This window comes from Urocampus carinirostris, chromosome 6 (assembly GCF_059441175.1).
Source record: "Urocampus carinirostris isolate Australia breed hairy pipefish chromosome 6, RoL_Ucar_1.0, whole genome shotgun sequence".
Lineage (NCBI taxonomy): Eukaryota > Metazoa > Chordata > Actinopteri > Syngnathiformes > Syngnathidae > Urocampus > Urocampus carinirostris.
This window is the reverse complement of record NC_142354.1, coordinates 6,710,230-6,726,809: the sequence shown is the minus strand read 5'-3', so window position 1 is coordinate 6,726,809 and position 16,580 is coordinate 6,710,230. Positions and strand designations below refer to the sequence as shown.

Sequence of the window (16,580 nt, the reverse complement as noted above, 5' to 3'; positions counted from 1 at the left end):
GGTTCACCATTGGTAAGATTCCAGTGTAAAATTCAAGCAAATACAGTTTACATTACATTTATTGTACATTTTATATGCGTAAATTTTGCTATGTAAACAGAGCTTGACCGTCATGCCAGACTGTGCCTGACAGACATATTTGAAATTGAATGCATGCAGTCAAAAGTCGATTCCAAGTTTGATTCCAAATTGTTAAGAAATGTTAAAAATGTTTGATGCAGACTTTTCAGTTGTCCAGAGAATATACTTCCCAAAATGCACATGTTGATTTAATTCACTGTTCTACTGTTGGTAATGACCCTTGGTCTACAGGGATAAAATTAAAATAGTCTTTAGTGGTATCCCTATTTCATACATGATTGTAATTCCTTCCTTATTGAGCTGGCAATATTTTCAGAGATCCTTGCCTCCAAACATAAACAACTTGCAGCAACAAAAACAATAAAAAGGAACTTGATGGAAACAAAATTACATTTTTATCTTTAAGAAAATTCAGCATACCTGGCGCACAGCCATCCACCAGTGCCCCCAGCGCCTTCCCCGTTCTCCAATCCTGGTGGAAGTTGGTGATGGGCATGTCGGGTACTTTGTTCTGGATCCAGCCCAGCAGACGCTGCTTCGGTGTCTTGGAGTCAGACTGGAGGCAAAAGTCGGTACTTAGTTGCACGATGCCACAAAGTGTGGCAGAAGATGTATCATACCTCTTTATCTTCGCCTTCCCACATTGGCATGGAAATGGAGTAGTGCAGAATGAGGGTCCATACCAGACCCAGGATCAGCTTCAGGTTCCCATCAACAATTGCTTTAGAATCTGGACAAAAGAATCACATTTATTGACTGATTACATTCCCACTGTACACTACAGTATGAGAGTGAATGTTTTGAATAGCATTTGGGTGTTGCATGTACAAATTGAATTTTTTTTTTTTTTTAATCACTTAGGATTCCATTTTTCAGCCCCGGAGTTTTCTACCCAAAGCCAGCCCACTTGGCTATGGAGGATGAGTTTAAATAAATGGAAAATCAGCGAGCTCGTAAGATGCATTTTTATTGGGAAAAAAATTGGGAAAACACTTTAACATTTCAATTCAAAGGAATATTTTATGAATATTCTGATATAGATGCAAACATATTTACCTATGTACATGGGCGTAACCAACCCGTTTTTGGGGCTGCAATTCATGCCAAGCACCCCCAAAAATTATGGCATTTTTAAAACTCTTGCCCGAATAAAGGACAAGATAGGCTTTAATCTATAAAAAAACAACAGCTAAAATATAAAAAATGCAAAACAAAACAAAAAGCTCCAAAAATACTCCACTGCCTTGAAATAGTTAAGTCCATTTGACTCCGAGACCCGCTCCTCTTTCGCTTGGCTAGTGTCATTTGCAGCATAGCGGCTAATTCTGTGGAGGTTCTAGTTTATTACCGTGAGAGTATGTCATTATGGAAGCTCAAAAGTACCATAATTCAATTTAAAAAAAGGAACATTCAGTTAAAAAAACAACCTTAAATAAATGTGTAATGAATAAAAACGGCCCTAAAAGAAACATTCATTGATAAAAACAACCTTTTAAAATACAAAGCATTTAGCAAAATATTTTTATGAATTTCAATTTTACATGTTGTATCACATTAAGTGAAATGAAAAACATGTTTTCAACCAGCGAGACACTGGGTGCTCAGAACCCCCAAAGCTCACAACCTGCCTATGTGCAGTATCGTCACTGAATAATACACACTGTACCTTTCACTGCAGCTCTAACAGATTATGAGTTAATTTATCAGTGATTGATTGATTTATTTTCATATTAATTCTTATATTTGTATTAGTAAATCATATTTTGACTTTTTTTGTGGAAAACACATTTTGGGCCAACCTCACTCAGACCCTTGGTCTGTCAGCCCCCAAGTAAATTGACTTTGAAACCCCTGGTCTATAGATATAAGAATTTCCTTTTCGTTGTACACGGACATGAAAGCCTCCAAAAGTTTCTGAAACAGTGAGCTTCTCGGCCCAGTTTTCACATGTATTAAAGCAGTTCAGCTCCGCTCACATGCAACTTGAGTACAGGTATGGATCAACAGGAAAAAATACGCAAGTACAATGAATGACATGGTAGGCATCTGTGAGGAACTTATATTGTGAAAGGACCTGCTTTTTTCATTAGTGAGTGACACTTCCGTGGCGGAAGAAGACAGGCGGGAATGGCAAGTCGTTTGACCAAGGCTGGAGATCAGAGGCAATGTAAAGTTCGTAATAGTGGTTGTAGGCAGGCGGCAGGCAGAACAGGCGTATTCAGGTTCAGAAACGGGTCGAAAACAGGAATCAGGCAGGACGCAGGTTTTAACAGGGACGGAATCGGACAGGAACGCTCACTGAGTGAAACACAACAGCTCGCAACGATCTGACAAAGTTTGAACTGAAGTCGGGGGTTTAAGAAGGGTGTGGCCACCAATCAGCTTGTCCGGGCTGTTGGCGCCAATCAAACTGCCACAGGTGTTCCAAATAGGGGAATTATGACAATTGGTGCTGTTGTGTGTTCATTTTAGTGCTACAGAAAAGAAAAGTGGTGGTTGGACAAACAAACTTCGATTTTGGGAGGAGGGAATTCCCCCAGATGGTTAAACTCACCCCAACTGTTGCACTAAATGTGGCCAAATAGCTGACTAGAGAATGAATGCACGAGTAAGGTTAGCAAGTGCAAGTAACAGATACATGTTCAAATTATTTTCATCATCCAGCCAGCCCAAACTCGAGCTTGACATGAGCCCTTCTGGAAATCTCCCGTTCTTCCCGATTAGCCACGACGGCATTGGGATACTGTGTAATATTTGACCACTAGATGTGGCTGTACAGTAATCCCTCGGTTATCGCGGTTAATGGGAACCAAAACCCCTTGCGAAAAGTGAAAATCCGCGAAGTAGCGAAGCCGCTTCAAAAATGCTTAAAAAATATATATATATTTTTTTAATTATTATTCTATTTAATTATCATTATTTTTCAGACCCGCGAAGCTCTGAACCCGCGAACGTGGAACCGCGAAGTAGCGAGGTCCCACTGTATTGTGTAGTGCAACCGAAAATGAGCGCTACAAAGCACAAAGAAGAATAAAAACTACGGACACTCAAAGAGACCAAACGACACCATTTGTCTTCTCATTTGCTAGCCCAGATTATGTGACTTTCCAAGCATGCGAGCAAAAAGTTTTTGTTTTTTATGGTACCTATAGCAGCAAGAAGTCAAATAATCTTGTCAGATCCCTCTGGTGATGTTCATTTTATGTGATATAACTACAAATTTGTAGAACTACGAGTATTTTGAAAAAAGGCACGGTTATAAATAATTAACGCATTTTGATTAATATTCAAAACAATATTGTATGTTTTTATTAATAAAAGAAGTTGTTTTTCAATACTAGAAGTCGCTAATAAATTCACAACGTCCCTTTAAGTAGGAACACAGGCATTAGGCATGCTGAAGGTTTCCTTTGTTCATCAACTTCCTGTATGTGGGAAACAAGGTGTGTAACACCGATAAAGATGCAGTCATTTTGTGGCCACTCTTCACCTTAACACAAGCTTATCTCATTTACTCGCTTTCTCTTCACATCTCACACACATGCACTCCCCTGGCCGAATGTTATGCTGTTTCCATAGCAACAGCCCAAACACTTGGCCGGTGAGTGTAGAGTTCAATGGCCTCTGCCAACACTTTATAATGTGTCAAACTAGATGATTGCGGGCGGGGCTCTGGAGAAAGACAAGCCTTTTAATTCGCTGTTGCATGTTTATCGACATTGTGAGTTGCTCTTAGGATTTGATTTTTAGTGCCAGTGATGACAAAGTGATTTAAAGCAGGGGGACGGGGCAGCATTTTTGAGTCGTGGGCCACATCGGGTTAACAAATTTGGCCTTTCCAATTTTTCTCCTTTATGAGGAAAATACAGTACATGCAGACATTTACATGTTATACTGCATTTCGTTTTATATTTGTTTTTAACAAGATTCATCTTATTAAATGGGTTTTTGAAATGCTCACAATTAAACCAAAATAGTCTATTAGGTACTTGGTTAAAGCACTAGAAGTTGTATTTACCTTTATACTGTACAGTGGAACCTCGGTTCTCGACCATAATCCGTCCAAACCCTGTTCAAAAACCGATTTGGTCGATCACCGAAAATCGTTTTTGCCATTAAAAGTAATGTAAAATCATTTTAATCCGTTCCAACACCCTGATCGCTTACCATGAACGTAAACATGAAGCTAACCCAGGCTAATCGTACGTTCACGTTAGCGTAATCTTCCGTACGAAAGATTACGCTAACATGAACGTGTACAACTAAAAAAATAAGGTTGTTTACACGTCATTTAGCACCCGGGTCTCCACAAAAAGTGGTGAGTGGTTAAAGACTAAAGAAAATAATTATGATTAGGATTTCTTACATTTGTGGTGCTCAGCAGAAGCCATGCTGTATGTATAGCAAAATCGGAAACTCGCACACCTTCTTCATATTTTGCTATTATTTCTTTCTTAAATGCAATACTTGTACGCACTACCCTTCTTTTTTCACCTGTAGCAACTTTGCTGCTTGCACCGACCTTCTTCCAAGGCATAATTAGGGGCTAAAACACTCCGTTCACCGATATCTAAAGCGAAAGCAAAAAGAAGTGCGAGCGCACGTCATAACAGTTCTTCACGAGGGGTGGGGGCAATCTACACCCGTACGCCGCTCAGCATCGCACCCTAGCTAACTGGCGTTTGAACTCAGATTTTTTGAAAGAAAAGCGAAGCAAGAATTTCTCGAGATTTTTGGTCGAGAACCAATTTGTTCGAACTGAGATGCGTTCGAAAACCGAGGTTCCACTGTATATGAATTTTTTGTGTTTGTGTAGTATTCTTGTAGTATAATTTTTTAAGTATTTCCATAGTAGTACCATTGTAGTATTACTGTAGATGTATTTTTGTAGTAGAAATTTAGTAGTAATTCTTAAGTAGTATTATAGTAGTATTTCTGTATTATAATATTATTGTCGTAGTAGTATATTTGTAGTATTTTTAAAGAATGAAACCAAAATAATACACTAGGTCCCTGTTCTTAAGGACTACATTTGATATTTAGTTTTGTAGTACATTTGAAATATTTCTGCAGTCATTTGTGGTATTTATTTTGTAGTACTAGCAGTATTTCTTTAGGAGTATTTTGTGGTAGACACACAAAAGGACAAACGAGACCGAGCTGGTACAAAAAAAAACATTTTTTTAATTACTCCTATGTTATTCACTATTACATATATTGTCATTATACTTTGACCATTTTAGTTTGACGGTCCGGATACAATAGCCTGCTGGGCCACATGTGGCCCACACGGCCAAGTTTGGCCACCCCTGATTTTTAAAGGATTTTATTGTGAACCAGCGTTATTTTTTTTTTCATGCTCTCTTTCTAAAAATAATGATACTGATATCATCAGGGTTGGGTAGGGTTACTTTAACTTGATTACATTCAATTACTTTTGGATTACTCCAATACCAAATATGCTAATAAAAGACAAAAGAAACTAAATATGAATAAAATGACTAAATTTTGTGCAGGCTTGGGGAGTAACGGAATAACATGGAACGGGACAAATGATGTGGCAAGCTGTTTGGATTTTTTTTTATTTTGTTTCTGTCACATTTATGTTAGTTTTGCCGGAGATCAAAGAGATCAAAGCTTACCACGTGTTGTGAGTCATAATTTTATTAATATTTAGTTTCTTTTGTCTTTTATTAGCATATTTGGTATTGGAGTAATCCAAAAGTAATTGAAAGTAATCCAGTTTAAGTAACCCTACCCAACCCTGGATATCATCACAGTATCATTAAGTGTCTTAACAAGTTAGCACACAACAACGTTGCTATAAACAGGCTACATTAAAAATGCTATCATGTGGATGCTTAAGCCGGAACGCTGAAAAGTGCACATGGTGAATTTCTGAAATAATATGATTAGCACTATAAATAGGGACTCAACCTTTTTAACGATATAAGTCACGTTTCATATCAAATGGATCACAGTATAATTAGTGTCTGAAACTCATGACAAACGTTAGCGGACACCAGGGCAGACAACTCTGAAAAGTTGCCTGCCCAGCCATAATGTTGCCTGCCCCATTTTTCACAACTTGAAATGCAATAAGACGACTAATCGCAAAATAAAACGTTAATTACTCAATTATGATTAAGGATTAATAATCAGAATATATAACAGAACAACTCTTTAAAATTAAGTTTATTATAAATCTACTTATAACATTCATTGCATGCATATGACATTGCTGTTTTCCATCTGCCTTCAGTATGTACCTGTATTTACTCATCTTCATACATGCAATGTTTGCGTTGCGTCGTCTGCTACAAGCCACGTGAACTCCTCTTTCCACGATGCTTTTAATGTACGTTTACGTTTTGTAGTGTCATAAATTTTGTTAGCTTCTTTCGAATCTTTCTGCTGGTGCTGAGGTTTTGGCTTGTTTTCTAACCGCTTATCCATTTTCTCGTGCTCTCTGTGCGTCTACTTTGGGAAATGATAGGCAAATGCATGACCTTATAACGCTCGGGAAAGTCCAGAAGCACGAACTTATTCGATGCAGGCTGCAGAATATGCCAATTGCCTAACGAACCAAAACTCCAAAATTTCCAAACCGAACGAAGATTTCGAGATCAGAATAAAGCAAACTTTTGATTTGAAAAAAATAAATCTCATCATCTCATCTCATCAGCCGTACCGCTTATCCTCATTAGGGTCGCGGGGATGCTGGAGCCCATCCCAGCCATCTCCGGGCAGTGGGCAGGGGACACCCTGAACTGGTTGCCAGCCAATCGCAGGGCACACAGGGACAGACAACTCATTCGCTCATTCACACCTAGGGACAATTTGGACCGGCCAATTCACCTGAAATGCATGTTTTTGGAACGTGGGAGGAAACCGGAGTGCCCGGAGGAAACCCACGCAAGCACGGGGAGAACATACAAACTCCGCACAGGAAGTCTGGAGCTGGATTTGAACCCACGACAGGTTCCCATGACATGAACTGTGCCGCACAAGCGCTAACCACTGCGCCGCCGTGCTGCCTTTTCTCAATATACAGATTGAATAAAGACATCTCTTCTGAGGTGGAGATTGCAAAGTGAAATTGCCATATAGGAGGGATGGAAACCTATGGAAATTAGCAAATATGTTCCAAACATCAGGTACCGCAGATTCTAACATTAAAATAGTTAAATAGTCTATATCTAGTAAGGTATGCACATGTAAAGGATGAAATAAATTTTATTTACTTTTTGGTGTGAAGAGACATGAGCTGGTCGATTGGAGTTAACGAGTGAATGCAGAAGGGGTTGAAAAGACCGGCAGTTACAAATTCAGACTGATATGAAAAATTTGAGAAGATTCTCTTGCTCTCAAAAGACTTTTTTTGATCTTTAATAAATAATTGTCCAGATCGCGGATTAGTTATGGCTATATTAGCTAGGGTAATGATTCATGTGCCTTTACGTATTTATGGGTTATCACATTCTTTGTTTCCATTGTTGTCATCTTCTTGCTTCCACATTTAGCGTCAATGCAAGTTTTGTAACCCATAGCAAATAAATATAGCACAAAAAAATACAGTATCTTAGCGCTGACTCGCAAATTATTTACAAAGCACATGAGATCCTGAACTGAATGTAGAAACAGAACGGTATTGTGGGGGGTAGTTCATCCAGCACTATCTGCATTTTCATGATGCTGCGAAGCAAACATTTGGCTGCATTTCACAAGACGTCGACCAATAACTTAAGTCTTACCTCTACATACGCATGAACAACGCAAAGTATAAATTTGAGGTTTTTAGTTACAGAAATTATATGTAAGTGATTTCGAATAGTGGGGGAAATGCTGTAAAAGAGGGCAGAAAAAGCACCTTATTCCACACTGAAGTGAAAACGTAATGCAAGGATGCTGTATCCCGGTGGTTTACTACATTTGGAACATGAATCTACTAGTTGTGCTGTTTTGCTTTGTGAAACTCTTTGTCATAATAATTTAGGATGTTTAGTTTTTAAGCCGACCAAAGCTAATTAAACTATCAAGAAAACCAACTATTACAAATTGTCTCCATGCAAAACACAAGAAATACATCATTATTGTTAGTTTAGTATATATAGAGACATTGTTATGAGGGACGAAAATAAAAGAATAGTCTTACAGTAAAGACATTTATACAGCTTCCAATTATTAGTTGTTATATGTGTGGATATATGTATAGCTCGGCTTCTTCAATATTATAATAAGTACATGTATACACTGTCCATCAAATAAGCTTCTTAATAATCACACATCCATGCGTCAGATTATGACTGAGCTCTCTGTTGCCTCAAGTACATTACTAAGGGGTAGAGTGTTTCTTAGTGAAATGCCTAGCACATTCGCCTAACACACAAAAGGTCCCCGGTTCGAGAGCAGCTGGGAAATGGAATGAGCACCACCAGGCTGTACTAAAAAAATAAATAAAATGGGAAAATAAAAAGTTGTCGGCCACCCGGGCAGAGATTTTGTGAAACAACGACGTAAAAGATGCACGCCGCGGGCGTCCGGGCAGATGTCATTTCAGACACTGGTATAACTTTTTTTTTCACTTGAATGTTCGTTTGAAACAAGACAAAAATACCCCAAAACAGAAGTTTCTCAAATCACTTTATTCTTAATATGCAATTGCCAGGATAAAAGGGAAAATCTGGTGATTGAGATTGATATCAAGCTTATCACATTTTTGTCAATCTCATCCAATTGTTCCTCTTATTAGTTTTTGTAAACCCCCTTAAGTGATGATAAACCTTACAAACACAAAAAGGCACATATACTCACAGCTAGACAGACCATGTAGAATACTGCGACAATATTAGCAATCTACGATGAGAGTGTTGCCTGCCACTTGTGACAGAGACAATCCGCAGTACAGTCAAAATGGGCAAAAACACTTATTTTAAAAAATCCCGGACTAAAATTGTGATATGAACAGCAGGGCTCTTAAACTCGCAGCCAAAGGGCCAGGATGAAAGTTTGAGGCCCCCGCTTTAATATGAAAGTTGAATGTGCAGCCCACCTGAGTTATGGATTTATTTATTACTAATTGATTGATTTATTCTGCGACTGGCTGGCAACCAGTTCAGGGTGTCCCCTGCCCACTGCCCGGAGATGGCTGGGATAAGCTCCAGCACCCCCCCACGACCCTACTGAGGATAAGCGGTACAGATAATGGATGGATGGATGGATGGATGATTGATTTATTTTCATAGGAATATAATTTGTCATTGAAACATGTGTAATGCACAATGAAAAAAGTGCCTTCCTGAAGTGCGAGATAAGATAAAATAAAACAGGTTATTGAGAACAGTGGAGTGATTTGATCAGAGCTTTTCTTGTGAAAAACCCGATTTGGCCTACCCCCATTCAGACCCTGGCTCCCCAAATAATTCAACCCCTGACGTACACAATTTGAAATGATAAAAAAACGTATAAAATATGGGGGAAACTATAATTTGACAGGTATATAATTTACATGTAACAAACCTAACTGTGAACGCTAAAGCTGCTAGATAACTTTTTACAATAATGTTGACATAACGCATTACGGATGCAAGGATGTTCATCAAATAAAGATTATTTTACTTAGCATGTAAACAAGACTGGGTGGAAACATATGTCGGCCTGGAGAGGAACAGGCACCAACAGGCTGTGCGTGCCCAAGACACACCACAGGAAGTGGTGCCCCTACAACCCTAGGGGTTAGGGGTTCCAGACATCCAACCAACCAATAAGAACAAAACATTCTAGTATCTTGAGATCCTTTTTTAACCAATCATATTTCTTCAATGTCAGGAGAACAACTTCCAGACACAGCATGTGTATCTGATGACATCATTCTGTGCGTGCGCGCGGTTCTTAATAATGAAAGGGCCTTTTCTGTATCTCTGCATGCTTGTTACATTTCCTTGGCCGCTGCTTTGAAACAACATGCTAATTTCTGTTAAAATTTTCTAAAATTTTAAAATTTCTAAAATTTTAAAATTTTCTGCTAAAATAAGGCACTGGCGTTAAGTTGCTACTGCAGATCTACTGTTGTCTGGTACAGAATTTAGGACACAATCTTGAGTTTACTAAAGTACAGGCGCTTAATTGACATTGACAAATACATTAATAAAATAATTCTTAACACTTGAATAACAATAATGAGTTGGGGCGGCAGTAGCTCAGGAGGTAGAGCGATCGTTTTAGGATTAAGGGATCTCAGTTCGAATCCCGGCTTGTCCGTGTTGCATGCCGAAGTGTATTGGGTAAGACACTGAAACCCCAATACCCCCAATAAGCAGGTTAGCGCCTTACTTGGCTGCACCGATCACGGCCGCTATTGGGAAATGTGAAGCACAATGTAAAGCGCTTTGGGAAGCCATTGACTTGAAAAGCGCTATATAAATGCAGATCATTTCATTTCAATTATAAATATGCCAAGAGTAAACTTGTTGAAGGGCATTGAGTTTCTCAGAAAATGCCCAACATGTACACTAAACAGCACAAATATGAATCTAATATGATAACAAGGTTAGACTCCTATTACTATACAAAATCATACATGGACTTTCCCCTTCATATCTTTCAGATCTGATTTCTCCCTATGTCCCGGCCCGAAGCCTTCGTTCCGAGAGCGCCGGTCTCCTGGTGATCCCAAGAGCCAAGAAGTGTTCCGCTGGTTCGAGAGCGTTCTCCATCCGGGCATCGGTGTTGTGGAATGCTCTTCCGCCTGAGATCCGATCTGCAACCTCAGTGGAAATGTTTAAATCTAAGCTTAAAACTCACTTCTACTCTATAGCATACGAAAAACCTAAACTTCTTATATGTAATAACTTGTGAAGCCCTTTGAGACTATTTGTGATTAAGGGCTATACAAATAAAAATTACTTGACTTGACTTCAAATACTGTGCAATATAAAAATATTTAAAAAAAAACACGACGCAGCAAGAACTCAACTGTGTAGACAAGACATTTTTTTTTCTGGAACCCCTGTTAGATATTTGTTTAAAAACAGTTCCCCAACATCTGTAATATTTCTCATTTTGAGGATTATTTTTCGAAATTAACTGTGTTTTTACCTTTGAAAAACCAATAAATAACTTGGTGTATTCATTTTCCTAATAATATTTTACATTTTATTTTTTTAACTATTTTGATTGATTTATATACATCTTCAATCAATCAATTGGAATGTATTTGTAAAGTTTAAGTTTTATAGCCCAAATCATATAATTGCAGTTAATAAAATCCTAAAATTGGCCTAATTACATGCCATTTTCCATGGTACATAATTTACAATAATTTTAAATATGTTGATTATCTATTTTAACTTGCCACACAAAAAAAATATAAACATTAAATCTAATAGGAATTTATAACTAAAGGAATTTTGTGAAATATTTGTGCTACTTAGTTGTAAATCTAATTTGAAAAGATTACACTAATTTGATTTATAGGCAAAAATAAATGAATTCTCATATAATTATTTCTTTTTTAAAGATGTGTAGATCAAAAAATTTGTATTTATTTGACAGAACATTAGGCTAACCTAGAAGAAGCTTGCATTACAGTCCATTTCACTTCCTTGTCGCGGACAACGTACACCTTCGACACAAATATGCAAATCAAACAAGATACGTTCAATAAAACATAACTTTCTGAAACGGACTTTGGTGAATTATCACCCTGAACTGACATTTCCCGAGGCCTACTAGAAGGCGCTCACTTTTCCAACATGAAAGCGAATTAGTTAAACCAGCAGCTTTTTCTAATGCATATTTTCATTGCACTATTGTTACAATGCATTATTCTTTTTCATTGCATTATTTTTACCACTTAAGCCAATTTTTCGAAGCACTACGTTGTAATTTATTTTATTTTTTACTTATTTATTCTGATTGTCTTTAGTCTTTTATCTTTTTCTCTTCAGAGTGTTGATTACACATTTTACCCTAAAGTGCCATGTCTAATTTCGTTGCATACAAAGTTTCACAACATTGATATCAATGACAATTAAGACACTTTTATTCTGTTTCATTATGTCTCACGGCCTTCAGAAGTCTTTGTGAAAGCATATGGGAGGATAACTGACCCTGGCAACGAGTAATGGCTGAAATGTCATAGGTTAAATGTTTGAATATGAAAGCACACATATGGAAGCAGCACAACCAGGGGAAAAACAAAAGGAAGCTCTCAGTTTGGAATTATTTAATAAGTATTCATGGACAAAAATACAATTAGTATCAAATCATTCACGAATCTTTTTGGCCAGCAGAGAAGGCCTTGCAGGCCCTGACAATGGTTTGTAATACGAAAAATGGTTTGAATATAAATATAAAAAAAATCATTAAAAGTTAACCATTATTAATTAAAATTAAAATGAGGCTGAAACAATGATGCCAACAACAAGTTTGTGTTGGTACTAAGATGCAAAAATAATACCAGTAAACAATGCTAAAATCAGAACACAACTTATGGTTGCGAAAGTAATTGTGCCTGCTAAATGAAACACAATTGATGCTAGACTAAGTAGCAAATTTCGTCATTACAATTGCGTGATTTTACTTCAAGTGAAGAAAAAGCTCAGGTATCACTACAGGATATGTAGCTTTTACTTTGTGTGTTTGTGCATGCGTGCGACCGTGACTATTTGCACACACATATGCATTCCACACGGGTGACATAAGCACCCAACCCCCAATCGACCACAACACCCCACTAAGCATGCATTCACGCACTAACAAATGCCGCAGTAAACACAATCAGAAAAATAAAGTTTATGTCATCACCACACATTATGTGACAGACGATTCCAATCAATGGTAGTGCATCAGCATCCCTCAAAATCTCTGCCAAGATTTTAATCTATTTGCAGGGAAAAAAAATCTGTGGTTTGCAATAATTTGTGGTCTGTGCAGCCCTTTAAGACTCCTTGTGATAAAGGGCTATACAAATAAACATGACTTGACTTGACTACCCTTGATGCCAAGAGAATAATGCCACCCTTGCAGGGATATGCAGTTTATGGAAGAAGGATGCTCAAGTAAGTATCTAATATGAAGAAAATGGCCATATTAGGTTGGTTTTGTTTAGGTAAAAGGGAATATTTAAGATGTCAGGCACCGTAAAATAAAGACAAATGGCCTTTCACAATTGAACCTTAATAGTCCAATGAATAATCAGCAGGGATGGACTATTACTGATTAGACTGCAACAATTAGTCGACGTCATCGAAAAAAATGTATAATAGAAATAGTCGACAATGTTTTCATTGTGAACTACTCTCCACAGAAACCTTTTTCCAACAGAAAGAGGGATCATTAAAATAACCTCTCTTGAGCGTTGACGTAAACATACAGAAAATCATCAACTACCAGTACCAAACGTTCTAAAGTTTTGGAGCATTTTAGTCAGAAAGACTACTTGCAAAGTTTGCAAAGCAGTCCTTGTGTATCATGGCGGTATCTCAGTGACCCACCAACATTTAAAAAGCACATTGGATAGCTGAATGAAACAAGAATCTTCCTCGCCTCTGTGAGATTCAAGTAGCATTCTAGCCAATGCGGTTTTGATGACTGTATTGTACATTTTACACACGTATATTTCGCTATAAAAGAAGAGCTTGAGGTTTATGCCAGACTGTGCCAGACAAATGTATTTTAAATTAAATGCATGCTGTTCAAAGAACAAACCTCAGTTGTTAACAGGTTAGAAATGACTATCACGAGTTGTTAAAATCGTTTAATTTCAAACTGTTGAGAATCATTTTTTTTAATTATTTGCATTTGACCACTGAATGTACTTTACAAAATGCACGTACTATTTGAGGTTTATTCATGTCTCTACTGACCAAGCACTGCACCTAAATGGTTTTAAATTTTTATTCAATTTGTGTACAAATCCACAGTATGCTCTGTAAAAGATATGCGTTTATTTTTTCCACATAAATACATAAATAAACTTTGTGCTAAATTTAAGAAAAAATTAATAATCCGATTATTCGACTAATCATTTCAATAGTTGGTGATTAGTCGATTATTAAAATAGTCATTAGTTGCAGCCCTAGTAGGGATGGGTTATCACTGATGTGTGCCAATTCCTGACATTTCTGAGGTATCCGGACATGCAATGGTAGCTAATATTCAGTATAGGCTGCCTTCAAGTAGCCAATTACTAACCTGAAATGAAAATAAATGTAAAACAAATTTGACAGTCAATAAATATTTTGGGGTAATTTAAAGGTAATTCTCTATGCCAGTGTTTTTCAACCTTTTTTGAGCCAGGGCACGGTTTTTTACATTGGAAAAATTTTGCGGCACACCACTAACCAAAAATGTTGTTATAAAATGGCACTGAAAAGTAAGTTTAATTACAATATAATTCATAATACCCCCAGTTTTTACAGCACAGACACTTGACAATGACATAATATTTGCAGAAAACTATACATGTTTTTTTTTTTTTAATTCTAAATTTTAAAAAGTGACATTGTATAATTTCTCACGGCACACCTGACGATCTCTCACGGAAAACTAGTGTGTCGCGGCACAGTGGTTTAAAATCACTGCTCTTTGTAGTAATGGTATTTAGTAAGTGGTATTGATAATGTTAACAATATCAAAAAATGTCAGTATCAATCTGAAAAGTTGGTATGAAAACACTCCTAATGATCAGATTAAACATTTTTTTTTGCATTATAGACTTTTAAGATTATACGTTTTTAGATTATACATTTTTCATTGTCATAGTAACAAACTCATCCCGATCAACAAGTGTTAAATTATTGATACGTTTACACTTTTTAATATATTGGACACACGCAAAGGATATTGCAAAGGATGCCAGTTTGTTAATTTGATTATTATTGCACGTTGTTGTTTGTTGTTTTGACTATTATAAACCATTACATCATTGTCACTTATTGGCCAATCATGTTGCTGTTCTTTGAATTCAAGAACCCTTGGAGATTTATTAAAAATAAATGGCACAAAAAAGGGCTTTTAGAACAGGTGGGAATTTCTTATCTGAGGTTTGGTCTATCCCCTGTTCTTCTTGCAAGTTTAAAATCCATTTATGTCTTCTCTCCTTATTTTGAGTATCTAATGAACAATAAACGTATAAACTGTACAAAAAACATATTTCCGTTTTAGTATGTGTGTGGTGGTATGAAAAAGACAGGGGATGCCTTTTCTTTCTTTTCTTTGGTATCAGTAGAACATTTTACATTTCTGGATCAGGTGCAAAGGTTTTGGATTGAGATCTCTCTTGTAGTAAGAACAAAAAATAACATAAGGATGACAAAATATGGATCACAAGACCGGTATAGCTAATGAATGAAGCAAAAATAACCTAATGTAAACATTTGTTGGCCGAGAGAGGGACTGGTGCCACAAGGCTGTACTTGCCTAAGACACACCACAGGAAATGGTGCCTCTACGACCTATGTGGTGAAGGGATCCACTCGACCACCATTAAAAAATCAAATTAAACAAATGTTTTTGATGGGCTTCCAATTACATTAGAGTAAGGAAATCCGAAGGTGACAATTCTAAAGATGAGGCATGTTATGTATGTCCTTGTACCACAGATGACTCTTTTTTGTTCAAAATCCACATGTCTTTCACTTAAACAATTTCTGAAATCTAGCAATTTTGCCAGAAAGAAAACATTTTGCCTTTAATTTTAGTTTAAGTTCCAGCTTGCTCAGTCCCATTTGAGTTTGTCACACAAATAATGAAGCCAAAACAGTAAGTGCAATTAAATACTCAACTTATTAAAACCCCAATAAATATGATGTATAAAAAAGGCACAGGCAAGTTCTTGAATCAAGGCCGAAGTTAGCGCTTGTTGAAACAACATGGTTTGTGTTTCTACTTTAAACAGGCTATAGACACACAAAAGCTAATGACCCTTGCACTTTAAAATAATACATAACAATTGGGTGATTATCATATATCCATGTGAAGACCAAAGAGAAAGAAAAATAGCTTCTACCCAAAGACAATAATTACCCTCAACCAATGTTCCCTCTAATTTTCCACGAGTCTGAGCGCTCACACAAAGTCGGTGAGCAACGCTTGAAACAACAGTGAGCAACCACAATCCCAAGTGTGGCAAGATAATTAATTCTCAAACATGTCCAAAACTTAACATCAAGTTAAATTTTGCCGAGTTTCCGGCAATGCAAAATTATTTTTTTCTTTTGAACGAATTGACTCGTGTACTATTGCAAAGGTTGTACGGCCTACAAACGTCGTTTGTTCTTACAATTCTTTCACAAGATATCCATTTCTTTTTAATTCCTGATATATTTTGTCGCATAATATTAATATTTTTGAGCGCTTATTTAGTCGGTTGTAAGATACAGAACTGTACTTAATCACATTTTTTAGTGGAAGTACAATGTTGGCAACAAGATTCACTTGATATAATTGGAAATTATTTGAATGCAACACAAACTTTTTCTTATTTTTACCGTGTT

General features: G+C 36.9%; 1 protein-coding gene across 1 annotated transcript in view; it reads right to left on the bottom strand.

The window, feature by feature from the left end:
• LOC148363667 (filamin-B-like) overlaps window positions 1-16,580 on the bottom strand; it is a 109,206-nt gene that overhangs the window by 83,182 nt on the left and 9,444 nt on the right. Inside the window, exons 2-3 of the mRNA XM_088337637.1 lie at window positions 702-811; window positions 502-637 (exon numbers count right to left, since the gene is read on the bottom strand). Of these exons, the coding sequence (XP_088193763.1) occupies window positions 502-637; window positions 702-811 (246 nt within the window). The remainder of the gene's footprint in view (window positions 1-501; window positions 638-701; window positions 812-16,580) is intronic.